The 15,663-nt window shown below is 59.6% G+C and overlaps 1 protein-coding gene across 1 annotated transcript in view; it reads right to left on the minus strand.

The window, feature by feature from the left end:
- The window catches only part of DNAH1 (dynein axonemal heavy chain 1), an 84,017-nt gene that overhangs the window by 6,040 nt on the left and 62,314 nt on the right, over positions 1-15,663 (minus strand). The window contains exons 46-64 of the mRNA XM_082348268.1: positions 13,243-13,421; positions 12,011-12,241; positions 11,135-11,331; positions 10,563-10,698; positions 9,434-9,642; positions 9,031-9,202; positions 7,843-8,034; positions 7,330-7,440; positions 6,345-6,530; positions 5,720-5,911; positions 4,135-4,302; positions 3,854-4,045; positions 3,544-3,675; positions 2,940-3,065; positions 2,177-2,296; positions 1,905-2,054; positions 1,650-1,810; positions 591-816; positions 258-453 (exon numbers count right to left, since the gene is read on the minus strand). Of these exons, the coding sequence (XP_082204394.1) occupies positions 258-453; positions 591-816; positions 1,650-1,810; positions 1,905-2,054; positions 2,177-2,296; positions 2,940-3,065; positions 3,544-3,675; positions 3,854-4,045; positions 4,135-4,302; positions 5,720-5,911; positions 6,345-6,530; positions 7,330-7,440; positions 7,843-8,034; positions 9,031-9,202; positions 9,434-9,642; positions 10,563-10,698; positions 11,135-11,331; positions 12,011-12,241; positions 13,243-13,421 (3,276 nt within the window). The remainder of the gene's footprint in view (positions 1-257; positions 454-590; positions 817-1,649; positions 1,811-1,904; positions 2,055-2,176; positions 2,297-2,939; positions 3,066-3,543; positions 3,676-3,853; positions 4,046-4,134; positions 4,303-5,719; positions 5,912-6,344; positions 6,531-7,329; positions 7,441-7,842; positions 8,035-9,030; positions 9,203-9,433; positions 9,643-10,562; positions 10,699-11,134; positions 11,332-12,010; positions 12,242-13,242; positions 13,422-15,663) is intronic.

Raw genomic sequence — 15,663 nt, forward strand, 5'->3', positions numbered from 1 at the left:
GGGGCCCAGCCCAGCCCAGCCCGTCTCCCCAGTAGCCAAAGGGGCAGTCTGGGCACCCCCTTGGGGCATTTGCTCCGAGGAGGGTAGGAGGGGCGTGTGTTCTTACGTAGTGTAAGTCTGATGAGGGTGTGTATGAGTGGACATGGGTGTGAGTCTACGTGTGTGTGCCCGCTGTGGAAATGCATCCAGGTGTGTCACACCTGTGCCAGGGTAGAGCCTGGTGTTTGTGTCAACATGTGCATCTGTGCCAGGGCTACCTGCCCTCTCTGAGTTGGCGATGCCTGAGAGGAAGATGTTGAGAAACCACTCGAGGGAGTACTGGTACATGGGGTCCACGTTGGCCAAGTCAGACACGCAGAAGAAGAGGATCTGGGTGCGGATGGCCACGGGAATGTACTCCATGCGCGTGAGGTCAATGTCCTTCTCTGTCTGCTCTGCAATCCTGACCTTGGCCTGGGGGTGCAGTACAGGGGGAGCTGGTCAGGCCCAGGTAGGTTGTCAAAGGGCACCAGGCAGAGGTGGGTGGGGATAGGGCGCAGGCCTGGGGCAGGTGGGGAGAGGCAGGCAGGAGTGGGCCGGCAGTTGCTGACCTGGATCTCAGCAGCCTTCATCTTGGAAGCCTCCAGCACCTTGATGAGTTCCATGTCATCCACAGGGTTGCCCTCAGAGGAGCTGAGCCGGTACAGGATCTGGTCTTCAATGTCCTTCAGCTCCTGGCGCATCTTGGCATTATTGACAATCAGCTGGTTCTTGGCTTCCTCAAGGTCAGGCCGCTCCTCAGCCACTACCTGGCCCAGCAGCTGGTCCTCTAGACCACTGCCAGGGGCAGGAGACATTATGTCTGTGACACCTGGTAGGCCCTGGAGGGCCAGCCTTGAGCCTGCTCACCTATGTACCTGTGCTCCCGGGGCTCCAAAGAGCCTAGCATCCCTGTTGGTGTCAGCCTGGGAGGCCTGGCCTCCGTCTCAGGCTGCAGGGCTAAGGCAGAGCCTGGCTTGAAAGTGACCAGTTCTCAGTGAGACCTCAGGTGGCAGCTTGGAATCCCAGCAGGGGCCAGGCAGTTGAACATGTGAGTTGCTGGGGTCTCTGAAAAACTCCCTCTCAGCAGGAGGGGGCTGGGGGTGATGGGGAGGGACAGGACTTAAAGATGTTTTCACCCCCTTGTCTGTGGAGAGGTTCATAGTGGCCACTGGCATGGAGGCCTTAGCACTCTATGTGGGTGGTCAGCAAAAGCTATAGTGCCTGGGCTTAGGGCAGCAAGGGCAGGAAACGGCTTGGGTGCAGGGAGCCAGAGTATGCCCCCCACAGGGCTCCAGGACAGCTCTGGGGGTGAGTGCACAAGGGCTCAGCAAGGGCTGTGGGGAAAGGGTATCCGGATGAGGTGGGGCTAGTGCTGGCCAGGGAGGCTGCGGGAGGGGTTCCTGACCAGGGATCAGGATGATCTGAGGGTGGGGTTTCTCAGGTGGAAACGGTGGCAAGTAAAGGGAGTTGGTGGAGGGGCTAGAAAGACCTGAAATGCAGAGTGCCTGGGAGGAAGCTGGCAGGGCCTCAGGGGGAAACCCACTGAGTCTCTGCCTGGGGGTGGGAGGAGGCAGCCAGGCAGGCTGAGGCAGAGCTGATGCTGGGGGACCCAGGGACCAAGGGCTTACCCGGGAGACAGGGTGAAGTTGATGAGGGTGAGCTTGGTGGAGATCTCCGGCGTGTAGTGTGGGTTGGGCAGCTTGGTGGTGATGTACATCCTGAAGTCCTCGTGGTAGGGGATCACCGTGTCTCCCAGCTTCAGCACCGTGTTCCCCTGCTGCTTGTATGTCTGTGGCAGGTGGGATGGGCAAGCGCTGTGGCCTGGGCTTCACCAGTGAGGCAGGGGAAGGGGGCCACCCCCACCCCCGCTGCTGCAGGCCCACCTGCTTGAGCAGCACGGGCTCCAGGGCGGGATCCAGCTCCTCGCCCACGTTCTCTAGAAGGCAGGGCTTGCCAAAGCGGATGGCATTCTCCATGCTGCGCAGGAAGTCGCGATCGCTCAGCTTGAACACATCCAGCCCGCTGTCCTTCTCCTGTGGGCACAGGGGGCGGGTGGGGGCCGCGGGGGCTGAGAACCAGCCTGAGGCTCAGCTACTCCCCCTGCACCTGCTAAGCCCCGCTGGGTGGGGTGGTGGCACCCGGTGGGTGGGCTCACCATGTTCTTGATCCATTTGTTGGCCTGGCTCTGAGGGTCAATGAAGTGGGTCCAGCGCTGGGAGAACTGGTTGATGACCCCATTCTCCACTGACAGTGTGTCGTTGGGGAGGCCAGCAACCTGTGGGGGACCGGGCTGGGTCGGGAGTCTCACACAGCAGGCTCAGCTGGTACATCAGCTACTCCCAGCCTTGTGCTTTGGCTGTGTTTCCCTTCTCCTTACTGCACCCTCTTGAGGGTGGAGGGCAGTCCTGAGGTCTCAGCCCCCAGTACTGGTCTCCCTCCTATTGGCTGGCTCCCGACACCCTCCTTCGCTGGGCCCGTTGTTCCTCTTGCCTACTGAGTCCTTGCTCAGTCAGACCATCTTCATGGAGCCAGTAAAGCCCATCAGCCCTCCCGGACTGTGTTCACGCTCAGCCTCTGCCTAAGCCTCTTGGTTCTCTCCTTGTGCCAGCTCTACCTGTCCTCCAGGGTCTAGCTCGGACACGACCTCGTAACCCTCACTCTGGACACTGCTCTCCCACCCCACCCCCACTCTCATAAGCACCCCTTGACCTCTCTGCCCACAGTTAGCCAGCATCTGTGCCACTTGCTCGGCTTTCTCCTCTCCTACCCACCAGCCTCTGACTGGCCCCGGGCGGGCTCAAGAGACGCATCTCTAAGCAGACCCAGGAAAGAGGGTGGGAGGGAGGCGGGAGGCTCCTGGCCCAGCCCAACCACACTGCAGGCCCAGCCCAGTTGCTCCAGCCCCCCGGGGTGGGCACCTGCCACGAGCGGATCTTCACGGGGTTCCCCAGAGTCCCGATTAGCGTGGGCTCGGAGGTGTGTGGGACATGGTGGGTCGTGAGCTGCTTAACCCAGCTGTCGTAGAGCACCGTGCGGTACTGGCCCTGGGGAGATGCCAGACTCAGGGCCACCCCACCGAGACAGCCGCGATGCCCTCCCACTTCCCCCTGTATGTACCCCAGCGCTCAGCAGTTGTGCAGAGGTCAGAGCTCAGACATGGAGACTGAGGCCTGAGCTCTAGCCCCACTTTGGGGAACATCCTCGGCCTCCACAATCCTCAGCCCCTTATCTGTGAAACCAGCATAAGAACAACAGTGCCCACCCGTCAGGGCAGCTGTGAGGATTGAATGAGAGGCACACAGCAAGCACGGCAGTGTGAGCTCACACTTCCCTCTAGAAGGCCAGCCCCACCAGAGCAGGTTTTCTGGCTGTTTTGTGAGCTGCCATATCCCCAGTGCCTGGAACAGCACCTGGCTCAGACGGGGCGCCTGAGCAGTGCTTGTTGAATGAGTGAGAGAAGAGCCGCCCTCAGGCCACCCCTCGTGGAGGTGAGGCCTCAAGGCGGGGCCGGGGGCTCCTTACCGTGAAGGGGCCCAGGTAGGCCACAAAGCCGGCAGCCACCAGCACGTCCCCGAAGATGTTGTCGAGCATGTGTTCCAGGTTCTCCACCGTATCCTGCCAGCGCACCCTCTCGTCTGACAGTCCGTTGATGAGCTGCAAGGACAGCCCATGGGGTGGGTTCTGGGAGGCTGGGCCGGGGGCCTGGGTGTCCCTGCCTGGCGCAGTCCCCGAGGTGGCCGGTGTGGGGTGTGTGGACAGCCACCCTGGGACCCCCCTACCACCCGGGCCCTTCCAGCCTGTCGGGGGCAGGCCACAGCACAGGCCCTCGCACCTTGTCGGCGCGGCCCAGCCGCTGCTCGCACTGCTCACACTTCAGCTCCAGTTCCTCCTTCTTGGCGATGCAGTCTCGGTACTTGGCCTGCATCGTGGCAATGCCATCCTCCACCCTGTGCAGGCGCTGCTTCGCCTCCTCCAGGATCCTCTGTGTCACCTCCAGGTCGTCCTGGGCCTCCCGCAGGGCTTGCTGTGGGCAGAGGGCGCAGGACCAGCTTTCCTGGTGCCCAGAGGAGCCCACGCCCCCTCCCCTGCCCCCCAGGTCTACCCAGCCCTCACCCGCTTGGGCTCCACGGCCTTGGCCACGAAGTGGTACTTGTGCATGGCGCGCACCCACTGGCAGATGGAGGTGCAGGCCTTGGACACCTTGGCGATGGCGGCTGGCTGGAACTCTTCATTGTCGATGTATGGCTGGATGGCTTTGATCACCGCCTCCCCAATGTTGTCCTGGGGATGGGAACCATGGGCTCAGGGGGCTGCTTCCCAGGGAGGACAGAGAAGGCTCTGCAGGGCTGAGGGGCATTCTGCTCCTGCTGCTATGCCCCGTGCAGGCCTCAGTACAGGTGTCCTCCCTAGGGAATAAACACAAGCCACAGAAGCTGGCCAGAAGAGGATCTTCTGTATTCCAGGATTTCAAATAATATGATCAGAGATTTTTCTTTCTCAAGAAATGACACAACCTCAAGATCTGATAATACAGGGACTTCCCTGGTGGTCCAGAGGGTAAGACTCCGTGCTCCCAATGCAGGGGGCCCGGGTTTAATCCCTGGTCAGGGAATTAGATCCCGCATGCATGCCGCAACTAAGACCCGATGCAGCCTAAATAAATAAATAACTATTTAAAATAAAAAAAAAAAAGAAGATCTGATAATATGCAGGCCCCATTTAAAACCCATTTAGAGACAAGGGCTCCTTCCTGGCCTATATGGAGACGAGTGAGTGGTTCTGATGCCCACCCCGGCTCACGTTCAAATGTAATAATCCCCACCCCGAGAGCTCACCATACTCTTGGAGCGCTTGTCCTACCCTGGGAGAATCCAGCTCTGTAATTCAGGATGAGGCCAGGAATCTGTATTGTTCATGAGCTCCCAGAGGTCAGAGATTGGGACCAGGGGAACCTCAGTGCTGGCCGTGAGCCTCCTGATTTGGGCTCAATTAGAGGGATGGGGAAGCCCATACAGAGTCCAGCTGTCACTGAGATGGGCCATTTGTCTCTGCCCTCCCAGTGCAGTCTGGGACATGCCCAGGGCTCCAACACTGACACATGGTGGGGGGGTGGGGCGGCCCGCGTGGGACTAATTTCTGGGCTGGAAAGGGGCCCTCCAAGAGGGCTGCGGGCTCCAGGCTGACCTAACCCTAAGCAGCCCCATGAGAGCGCATGCCCAAGGATACTGAGAACCCCAGATAGACAGGAAGGCAGAGAAATCCAGAGACAGACAGGCACTAAACCTCAGGTGTTGAGGCTGAGGGAGAGGTGATGACTGAGCAGCCAGGGAAGGTCTTGGCCAGCGCCATGGGGGTTTCAGGGAGAAAAGGGCAGGAGAGAGAATCTCCAGGCTGCGGAGCCTTGGAGTGACTGTGGGTGATGTCCTATGGGCATAGGAGACTTCCCAGGTCCTGATTTCCTCAACACCCATCTGCTGGTTGGTCTGTCTATTGCCCCCACCAGCTGGAGAGCTTCTCTGGGCCAGGATCTGGCCCCATCAGCTCTGTGGCCACAGGGCTGCGTGTGTTGCAGGCAGAGTGAGATAGGACGGAAGCCCCAGCGCTGGGGGGAAGGGGGCCAGTTCCTCTCCCCACTTCTCTGCCCAGCTGGGTCCTGCCCTCACTCACTCCCAGCTGGCCGGGTGCCTGGTACGCTCACCTTGTCAAACTTGAAGAGGCTCTCCAGGAAGCGGCCGGGGTCCTGCAGCAGCCCCTTGCCTGGCTCCCAGTAGTCATCCACCTTGGAGCCAGGCTTCTCTCCAGGCACCTTCTTGGGCTTGATGCCCTTCATGATGCACACAGCTTCTATGACCAGCTTCACGCCTGGGGGTGGCCGCTGCATGGCACGCACCTGTGGGCCAGGCCAAGAGTGGGGAAGGGGGAGGTCCATCACGGAGTGGGTACCTCCAGGCAGGGACAGCCGCCAGACAGTGTGGGCCCCACCAACCAAGTCCCTACCACTACAGACCAAGGGCACACCCGGGGATCCCCCGAGGTCTGCCTTAGCCTATGGCAACTACTGCTCCCCCATATACCCAGGCCTGGCCACGAGGCCCTGTACGCTCAGTTCTCAAGGCCCAAAGCCCTCCTCATGCACCTGCCCGGGCCCTGGGGGCTGATACAAGGAGGTAAGGGCAGGCAGCTGGATTCAAGCTCTAGTTCTGCCCTCATCTCTTGACACATGACCCTCAAGGGATATGTAGAGGGAGGGCCTAGGGGCCAGAACCCAAGAGGGCTCCAGGGAGGGATGCCAAGAAAAGCCTGGGAGGTGCCTAGCCACCCACCTCGGTCACATCATTCTTGTTGAGGTTGCGCAAACTGGCCAGGGCTGCATCCAGGGCGGGCAGAGCCTCATCCAGATCCTTCTGGGCATCGTCAGCAATACCTTGTGCTTTCCTGGCCTTCTCATTGGCCTTGATCTCCTCTGCTTGCACTGAGTTCCGGGACTCCTCAGCAATGGTTGTGTCCACCTAGGAACCAGAAGTAGGGAGGACCCAGTGATGGCCCGTGTCAGGGACAGGTGTGCCCTCCTCCCCTTTCTCCTTTCTGTCTCAGTCTCCCCAGGTGGAAGGAAATGAGGGTTGGGATGCCCCATTCTCTAAGGACCCTCTCGGCTGTGACAGCCCATGGAGATCTGGGAGTGCTAGGAACCCCTTCCAATCCTGAGTGCTCATCGTGGGCCTGGCATGGGGCTCAGGGCTTTACATGCTTGAGCATAACTGCCCCATGGGCAGGACCCCCTACACCCACAGGGCACCTCCATGCAGAACAGAGAAAGGCACTCCCCTCCCACAAGTCACTTTCTTTCCATCTGCTGGAAAAATTTTCAATACCACTGCCTTTGTAGAGCAGGACATGATTGTTTCTGCCAGAAAGCTGCCATCATGAATATGCAAACCTGCGGAGGCTGCTGTGAGGACTGGCCCTCAAATGTGGGCCCTCTTGTAGACTCAGAGGATCTTAGAGGGAGACTCAGACAGACTCTGCACCGCTAACTGTGGCTGCCCTGTTACTCAGTCCGTGTTGTGATTATTGGGTTTGGATTTGTCTTGCTCATCACCATATCCTCTGCCCAGTGCAGCACTTGGCAAAGAATAGGTTCTGAGCAAGCATTTGTTGAATGAACACATGACTGAATGAGGGAACTGGGCACCAAGAGGCTAAGCAACCTGTGAGGCCGGGCAGCTAGGGATCTTGTGGTTGCATGGGGATGCCGAGCATCCTCAGACGTGGTCAGCCGTCAGGGAGGGGGCCAGGAGCACCCCCAACCTTGATCTGCTCCATGGTAAGCGTGGTCTCCTTGGCAGCCTCCTCCAGCAGGGGGCGCATAATCTCCAGCTCTTCCTGCATCTTGGCCACATCCTCTGAAGTGCGCAGCAGCTGGGGGGTGGGAGGCGGCAGGGGGCACAGAGAGGAAATCCGGTGTGACGGTGTGATGGGGACCAGAGAGTGAGTTAGGCCTGGAGGGGGCAGGGGAGAAGTCCCTGCAGGGCCGCCCTCATTCACGAGTGAGAGGCTGTGGCCAGCAGCTTCAGTGGCCCCCAGGTTGCCCAGTGGACCCAGAGGAAGGGAGCAGTCCCCTAAAAATCTTTGGGGTGACCTGCTTTGGCCTTGCCCTTGGCCAGCAGCTTTTGCTCTTTTGGTGAGGGAGGAAGCCACCCATTTAAACACTGTGGGCTGCCAATTGAAAGGCCAGGCTGGGCCTCCGGGGTCAGGACTGAGACTGCATGGGCAGAACCACGGGCAGCTAGCCATTGCCCACAAGGCCCCACCCCGGCCCACCTTGTCGAGGCCACTCTTCATGCGGTTCTTAGCGGTTTTCAGCTCCTGTTTCTTCTGCCCGATGAGGATGGAGAAAATATTGAGCAGCTCCAGGTAGCTCTTGGGGGTCACATAGTTGCGGCGGGCCAGCTCGGCCAGATACTCGACACACTTCTTGGCCACTGACTGGTGGATATACACGCAAACCTGAATCTGTGAGGGAGCAGACCACTGATGTCAGTCTTGTAGAGCCCCCAGCAAAGATGGGGCACCAAGGTGCCCTCGAAGCCACTGAAGCCTGGTTCTGGGGAGGGAGCCACGTGCAGGAACCTCAACGGCCCTCACACTCACTCTCTCCTATGATCCTCATGACCTCCAGGTAAAGGTCACCTATTCTGCAGACGAAAAATCCCATGACCCAGAGAAATCAAGGGGCTTTTTCAAGTTCACACAGTTGTCAAGGGCAGAGTTCACTTTGAACTTGGACCCAGGTGTGTCCCAGCTCTTGGCCCAGTGCTCTTATCACAGCCCCTATGACCTGCCTCTCTCAGAAAGCCCTAAGGTGGGGCCCCTCTCGGAGGCGGTAGATGTGGGGAGGGAGGGCCCAAGGCCTCAGCACAGCCGGGCAGAAATGGGCTCACCCTAGCTCTTGGCCCCCAGGTGACCATCACTCTCTCAGGCTGGACCAGACAAATCTACCCCCCACCCCATCTGTAGTCTCTGGGTTGTATCAGGAGGCTCTTTGTTTGTTAATGTGGACCATTTTTTTTAAAAAACTCTTTACTGAATTTGTTACAATATTGCTTCTGTTTTACATTTTGGTTTTCTGTCACAGAGGCATGTGGGATCTTAGCACCCCGACCAGGGATTGAACCCTCACCCCCTGCAGTGGAAGGCGAAATCTTAACCACTGGTCCGCCAGGGAAGTCCCTATATCAGGCGGCTCTTTAAAGAAAGTTTCCATGGAGCCCTCAGGGAATAAGATAAACAGTGACTGTGTAACTGTGTGCCCAGCCTCCTGCATCACCGTGACAACCTTGTGGCACTCCCATTATACAGATGAGGAAACTGAGGCTTAGACAGGCAAAGCTGTCTGCCCAAAGGCTTCCCATCAGTGGTGGGCCTGGGACTCTTACCCAGGCCTTGGTGACCCCAAGCCCGAACCTACACAGTCCCCCACAAGGGCTTGCTCCTCACCAAGATACCTACCAGTCCTTCAATTACTTTGGGGGTGGCGTCCAGCTCTGGGATCTCGTTCAGGAACATGGTGGCCACAGACTCCAGGGCCTCTGCCGGCCACTCATTAAACCAATCGATGGTACAGCAGTTGACCAGGGAGGGGAACTGCCTTAGGTGAGCTCGGAAGACCTCTCCAATGGGGCTGGGGAGGTGGGGGTCCAAATGAGGCCCTGAGACACAGACTTACACCCCCCAGGAACCCAGGACCCAGGGTCATTTCACAGCCCTGTGGCATGGCAGCCAGGACACAACAGCACAGCAGCCTGGACCCAATGGCATGGTGGCCAGACCCAGGCCACTTCCCCTTGTGGCAGGCCCAGGTGCCCCCCCACCTAGAACCACTGTCCCTGCGAGGTTGCAATGGCACCTGTACCTCATGCACAGCACCACGTGGATGCTGCTGCGCACACGCCCGGTGTAGGTGGCCATGAGGTTGGCCTTGGTGGGCTGCAGACCCTGCTCCTGGACGTAGGGCCGCATGGTGTTGACAATCTGGTCCTGCTCGTCCGTGTTGTAGAGGTTGGGAATGTCGCCTGAGTTCAGGACATTGTTAATGTCCTCTAGGAAGGACTCGTTCTTGATCTGGGGGGAAGATGGGGATGGAGGAGCTGAGCCTTGATGATGGCCCCTGGGTGTTGCGCTCCATGACCATGGTCTCACTGGACCTTCACAGGAGCCCCATTCCACAGACCATGCCACTAAGGCTCAGAGAAGCCCAGGGTCACACAAGTGACCACACAAGTCGTGGTCCAGGACTCACACCCAGACCTGCCCTACAGCAGAGACTCTGAACATCACTGCTGGGCTGTGGAAGGGCCCTGGGTCCTGGGTGGGAGATGTGGTGTCTTCTTCCTCTCCTGCCAGGCCTCTCTACATCTCAGTTTACTCACAGGAGAAAACCAGGCCACAGGCAGAAATGGGTCCTTACCCATCTCATATGGCCAGGGCCTAGTCAGTGCCAGAGGGCACCCTCACTTGCCTATGTAAGGGGAGCCCGGGGGATAGGAGTAGGGCTGGGAGCCTTCCAGGGCTTCAGCTTCGGCCCAGTCCTGACCACCAGTCAGGTTTAAGCACTGCCCTGTTTGTCTTGAGGCCCTGGACCCACAACCTCTCCTTCTCTCAGACCTGGGGAAAGGCCTCATCTAGGGAGCTCCAGACAGAGCAGCCCCAAGAAGGCGGCCATAGGCACAGCACCTCAGGCACAAGTCCTGTGGTCCTTGAGGTAGGAAGCCGTTGACCAGTGAGTGTGGTCCCACTTGTGGTCAGCCATGGTGCCAGGGGCCTTCTTTACCCTCGGGGCATAGTAATGATGATCTATGTCTCCCACCAGCCCTGACAGGCTAGGTTTGGCCCCCTCCCCCTGGTCCCAGCCATTCCTCCCAAGATCCACCCCAACTGACAGTGACGTGGGCATGAAGGACTGACCACCTTCCAGGATGCCACACTGGGGTGGGTTGTATCCAGCCCACCCTGGATCCCACCCACTGCCCATGTGGTGGCACCTGGGTATCTGAGAACAGGAAGGTGATGGGCAGGCTGTGCAGGCCAGCCTTGAGCAAGACCTTCTTGACATCATCACGCCACTCGGTCATGCCATAGTTCTTGGACAGCTCAATCTGGAAGCACTCATACTCCGCCCTGGAGACAGGTGGTTGGGTGGAGGCATACCAGAGCTTGAGGCCAAGCGCCGCACCCCAGCCATCTGTTCCCATCCTGGGCAGACCTGCTGACTCCCGCAACCCTGAACCTGCTCTCTTGCCTCCAGACATTTGCTGAGGCTGCTCCCTCAGCCTGGAATGCCCTTCCCTTCCATCCTCCCAGCCTTGATTAGAAGAGAAGGCCCATGGCCACCTCCTCTAGGAATCTCTCCTGGATGCCTGCAGCTACCCCTCCCCCATCCCTGCAGCATCACAGGGCACTGCTGCTGTCTCTCCTTGGACCCCAGGTTACTCTCCCAGGTCTAGAAGCCCGTGGGCCAGGTGCATCTGCCTCAGCATAGAACATGTGGAAGAACATGAATGGAACTGAGTCTGCCACCGGCCGCCCACTGCCCACCACGCCTGGGGGCCCTCACATGTGCGAGGCCAGTCTCGTGAGGGACCTGCGGCCGCTGCCGCCCACACCCAGCAGGAGCGCGTTGCCCAGCGCCTGGCGCAGGGTGCGGCTGATGCGGCAGACGTGGCTCACGGCGTCCATGAAGAGGACCAGCCTCAGCTTGGCTGTGCTGATCTGGTTGTAGTCCTCCATGTACTCCTCGATCACCTGCATCATCTGGCGGCAGGGGGGGAACGGGGAGAGCGGGGTCCTCCCTCTGTCCCCGTGCACTGTGCCCCAACGAAGGGAGCACAACGCCCCATCCCCCCGGCCAGCCCTGCTCCTCTGTGCACAGAGGGATGTTGGCCCTAAGACGCCGGGTCTGCCTGGATGAGGCCTGACCCACTGGACACACCAAGGCCTGAGGGTCGGGTCAGAGACCTGCCTGCTGCCTCGAGGGCTCACCAGGATGTACCGACCTGGGGCCCCGTGGGAGTTCCTGGGAGCTAGGAGAGGGTCTGTGTGAAGAAACCAACAGGAGGCCCCGCACTCCAGCTTCATCCTGCCACCCTGGGGTCTTGACTCAAGACTCGCAGCGCCCGGGGCCCTGCTGCGGCTGTGTGGCTGGGATAATAGTCCCTCAAATGGGCATAGCGTGTCCCTGTTTACAGAGCCTGTCTCAGTTGAACCTTAGACTTGTCCTCAGGAAAGAGCCAAGCAGGGCCTACTGCGCCCATTTGACAGGCGAGGAGATGGGACTCAGAGAGGCAACTTCTGGCCTGAAGTCCCTGAGCTGGCCTTCCAGACCAGTGTCCGACCCTCTGGTCAGAGCGTGGTGGTCTCTTAGCAGTGGCTGCAGAGGGCCGGGGTCCCGGGGGTCGGGGGTCGGGGGTCGGGCCCCAGCAGGCCCCTTCACCTTCTTCTTGCTGGTGATGAGCTCATAGGACTTGACGTCGGAGCCTGGCGACATGAAGTCCCCGTAGAGGATGGGCTGGAAGGGGCAGACCTCTTCGAAGGCCACCTCCCACTGCTCCATGCAGCTCTCCAGGAGCTTGTCAAACCAACTGCGGTCCTCCTCGTTCACCAGGCGGTCGCGGAACACGCGGCAGCTCTCGTGGTACCACAGGCGCAGCAGCTGCACCTTGTCCTGTGGCCGCCCAGCGTCAGTGCCTGCTCTCGGCCCCACACCCTCGGCCACCTCTCAAAGCACCTGGGCCTGGCTCTCCCACCAAGACCCGGCCAGGGCCCTGGGTGTCTGCTGTCTCCACAGAGGGTGGAGTCCACACGCTGACGCCTGGGCCTCTCCACCCCCAGCTCCAGGCCCAGCTGTGCCTGCGGGGTTCCCAGCTCAATTAGCTTCTCCCCTCTTAGGGTCCCCACAGCTCCCCAAACCCCAAGCCCAAGAGGAATGCCCGATTCTCCTTATACCTTCCCGACACCCCACATCTAACCACTCACTTGACTCCAAAGCTCCCTCTGACTCTACCCCCATCCTGCTGCCACCTCCATGCTGACTTCCCTGCCTCTCCCTGGGTGACGGGACCGCCCTCAGGAAGCCCCAAAGCTCTTCTCTCGACTCCTTTGGCTATAGCTGGGCAGGGCCAGGGCTGGCATCTGTCCTGTTCACACTGTGCCCTTGACGCCGGGCCCACACACTGACCCATCCATTCCCCATCCCAAAGTGCAAATCTGCCCCCTACCCACCCCTCCGCTCCCACCACCTTCAGGACTCTCTCCCCCTGCAGCCCACAGAGCCTGCCCAGCACACCTGACACTGCTCCCCGCTGCACTCCTGCTCCTTCCACCTGGTACCACTCACTCTTCCCCTCAATCTTCTCACACACAGGGCTTGCATCAGGAACCCTCCCTCCCTTGCCATGCCCTGGCTCCTGCTTTTGTGTGATCCCATCACAGCCAGCATTCTAGGCGTGGATTTCACCTGCAAGATGGGACTCAGCTGCATGAAGGCAGGGCTCCTGGGGGCTTGGTACTTGTTGCCGTGTCCCCAGTTCCACCCCCTGCCCAAGGGCCTGGCCAGATCAAGGCTGAGGAGTGTTTGGGTAGGAAGGCCTAAAACCAGGGAGGACTGTGAGGGCAGTGTGGGCACTCCACTGCTGGACACTGGGGAGAGGGCCCACCGGTCCTCACCTCGACCTTGGCCGGGTCGGCCATGAGCATGCCCTGGAAGACCTTGGAGAGATCCCTCAGGTTGAAAGTGTAGTGGGATTTGGCTGGGGTGGGCAGCAGCTGGGAGGTGATGGTGGAGTACACCATGATGGTGGCTTCCACGAGGGGATCCGTGAAGTGGGCAATGTTGGGGGCCCCGGCTGTGGGAACAGGAGAGTGGCCCTGGGTCACAGCCCCTGCAGATCCGGTGTTGTGTTCTCTGCACACGCCTTTCCCCAGCCTGCATGCTTGGATTCTGCCCACTTTGCAGCCCTCTCGGATGCTACTTCCCCAGCAAGGTTTTCCTGGTGTTCCCCACCATGGGGTGAGGAATCTCTCACCTGGAGCTCCCCCCTTTTATATCCTTATCACTGATATAGCCTGTCCATATGTTGGGGCACTGGGACACATTCATGGAATTGAGAACACTAATGGGGCCAGACCTGAAACATGCCACTCTGAGCTGTGCATGGGGAGGGTTGCATGGCCCACACGGGGTTCAGGAGTGCACCACAGTGGACGTGGAGGCCTGGGGCTCAGCCATGACCTTGGGGGCTTATCACCCCCTTGCATTTTCACCACTAACATAACCTATTTGCTTGTGCTTTGAAAATGATCCAGTTCTTTGCTGGGAACCAAAATTCTGTCAGTGGGAATTTGGGGTAGAGGGAGCCCCCAGAAGAGGGAAAGAAGCAAAGAAGGGGCAGGACGGCTCACTAGCCCCAAAGCGGGCTCACCCATTACCACAGGGACTGTTCTAGGTGCTGGGTACAGTGGGTGGCCCCAGCAGACACGCTCCTCACCCCCAACAAGTTGACTGTCTTTGGGGGGAGACAGACTCTGAACCGACTGACAGTAAACAGGCGATGGAGAATGTGTGGAGAGAGGTTTGGGGAGAGCCAGGGCTGGGGGATTTGACATAAATGCTGGGGAGGCCTTGCGGAGGAGGGCACTTGAGCAGAGACCCGAAGCCTTAAGGTGCCAAGCAGGTTCAGAACTGGAAAAGGTGTTCCAGAGAGGGCATGGCCAGGGCAAAGGCCCTGAGGCGGGCATGCCTGGGGGGGTTAAGGACTTAGCAAGGGGTTGGTGAGAGCAGACAGTGACGAGGGGTGCCCACCACTGCCGGGACCTGGGCTCTAGTCTGCATGAGATGGTTGAGCAGAGGAGGAATGTGATCTGATTCAGCATTTGAATGGGTCCCTCTGGCTGCAAGTGGAGGATGGATAGACCTCCAGACAGACAGACAGATGCAGGGGGTGAAGACAGAATCAGGGAGACCGGGGTGTGGGGGGCTGCTGCAGTGGCCTATGAGTGAGGGCTGGGGTGCTGAGCAGCACAATTCAGGGCGGGTTCTGGAGGGAGAGGCAGCAGGACCTCCTGAGAGAGAAAGAGAGCGAGCGAGTCCCGATGGTGCCAAGGCCCTTGTCCTGAGCGAGTGGAAGGACAGAGAGTGGCCATCAGCTGAGACGAGTGGAGCGCCAGGTGCTGGTGGGTCAGGGGCTCGGGTTTGGACATGTTCAGCCTGAGACGCCCGGTGGACATTCAAGAGGAGACGTGGGTCCGAGGTTCAGGCAAGAGGTCTGGACTGAACACACAGACTCAGTGGCATCCGCACTGAGGGGTTTATCGCCAGGGCGGGATGATGATGTCGCAGAAGAGTGTGTTTAGAGGGAGGAGAGGCTGAGAGTAAGCCCCCTGCCCACCTAGGAAGGCGACTGGGAGGAGGAGGGGTGACCCCCACAGACAGCTGACAGCCCGGGAAAGGTGAAGACCCAGCTGACCTTTGGTCTGGACGCCGTGAGGCTGCTGGTGACGAGAGCCCTCTCCGGGGACTGGTGGGGCTCAAGAGAAAGTGGGAGGGAGGGCTGGTGCCCGCAGGAGGAGAAAACGCTCTTGGGGCGTTTTGCTCTCAAGGTGACAGAGAAATGGAGCCAAGGCTGGGGGAGGGGGTAGGGAGGGGCCAAGAGAGGGGCTTGTTTTGTGTTTTGTTCTTAAGATGGGAGAAATCGGGGCGTGTCTTCACGCTGATGGAATGGCCCAGTGGAGAAGAGAACACTGATGTCGGTGGCTGTCAAGCAGACAATAGGGGATGGGACTCAGGCCTAAGAGGAGGGCTTGGCCTCATACGGGAGCAGGGAAATCTGTTCGCAGGAACAGGAGAGAAGACAGGGCCCAGGGAGGCCTGGGTGCAGGTCAGCAGTGGATATGGAGGCCTGAGGAGGTCTGGAGCGGCCAGTCACCCTGCTGCAATAAGCAGCAGATCCGCTGCCACACGGGGGACGCCCAACACAAGCTCAGGTTGCTCCTGGCTCCAGGCTCATGCCCTCTCCTCACAGCCTCTGCTTCTTCACACAGGGTGGGACTTTGTTGGATTCCTTATTCATTCATTCAACTTGCATTCAC

Source organism: Balaenoptera borealis, assembly GCF_965194805.1.
Source record: "Balaenoptera borealis genome assembly, chromosome: 12".
Lineage (NCBI taxonomy): Eukaryota > Metazoa > Chordata > Mammalia > Artiodactyla > Balaenopteridae > Balaenoptera > Balaenoptera borealis.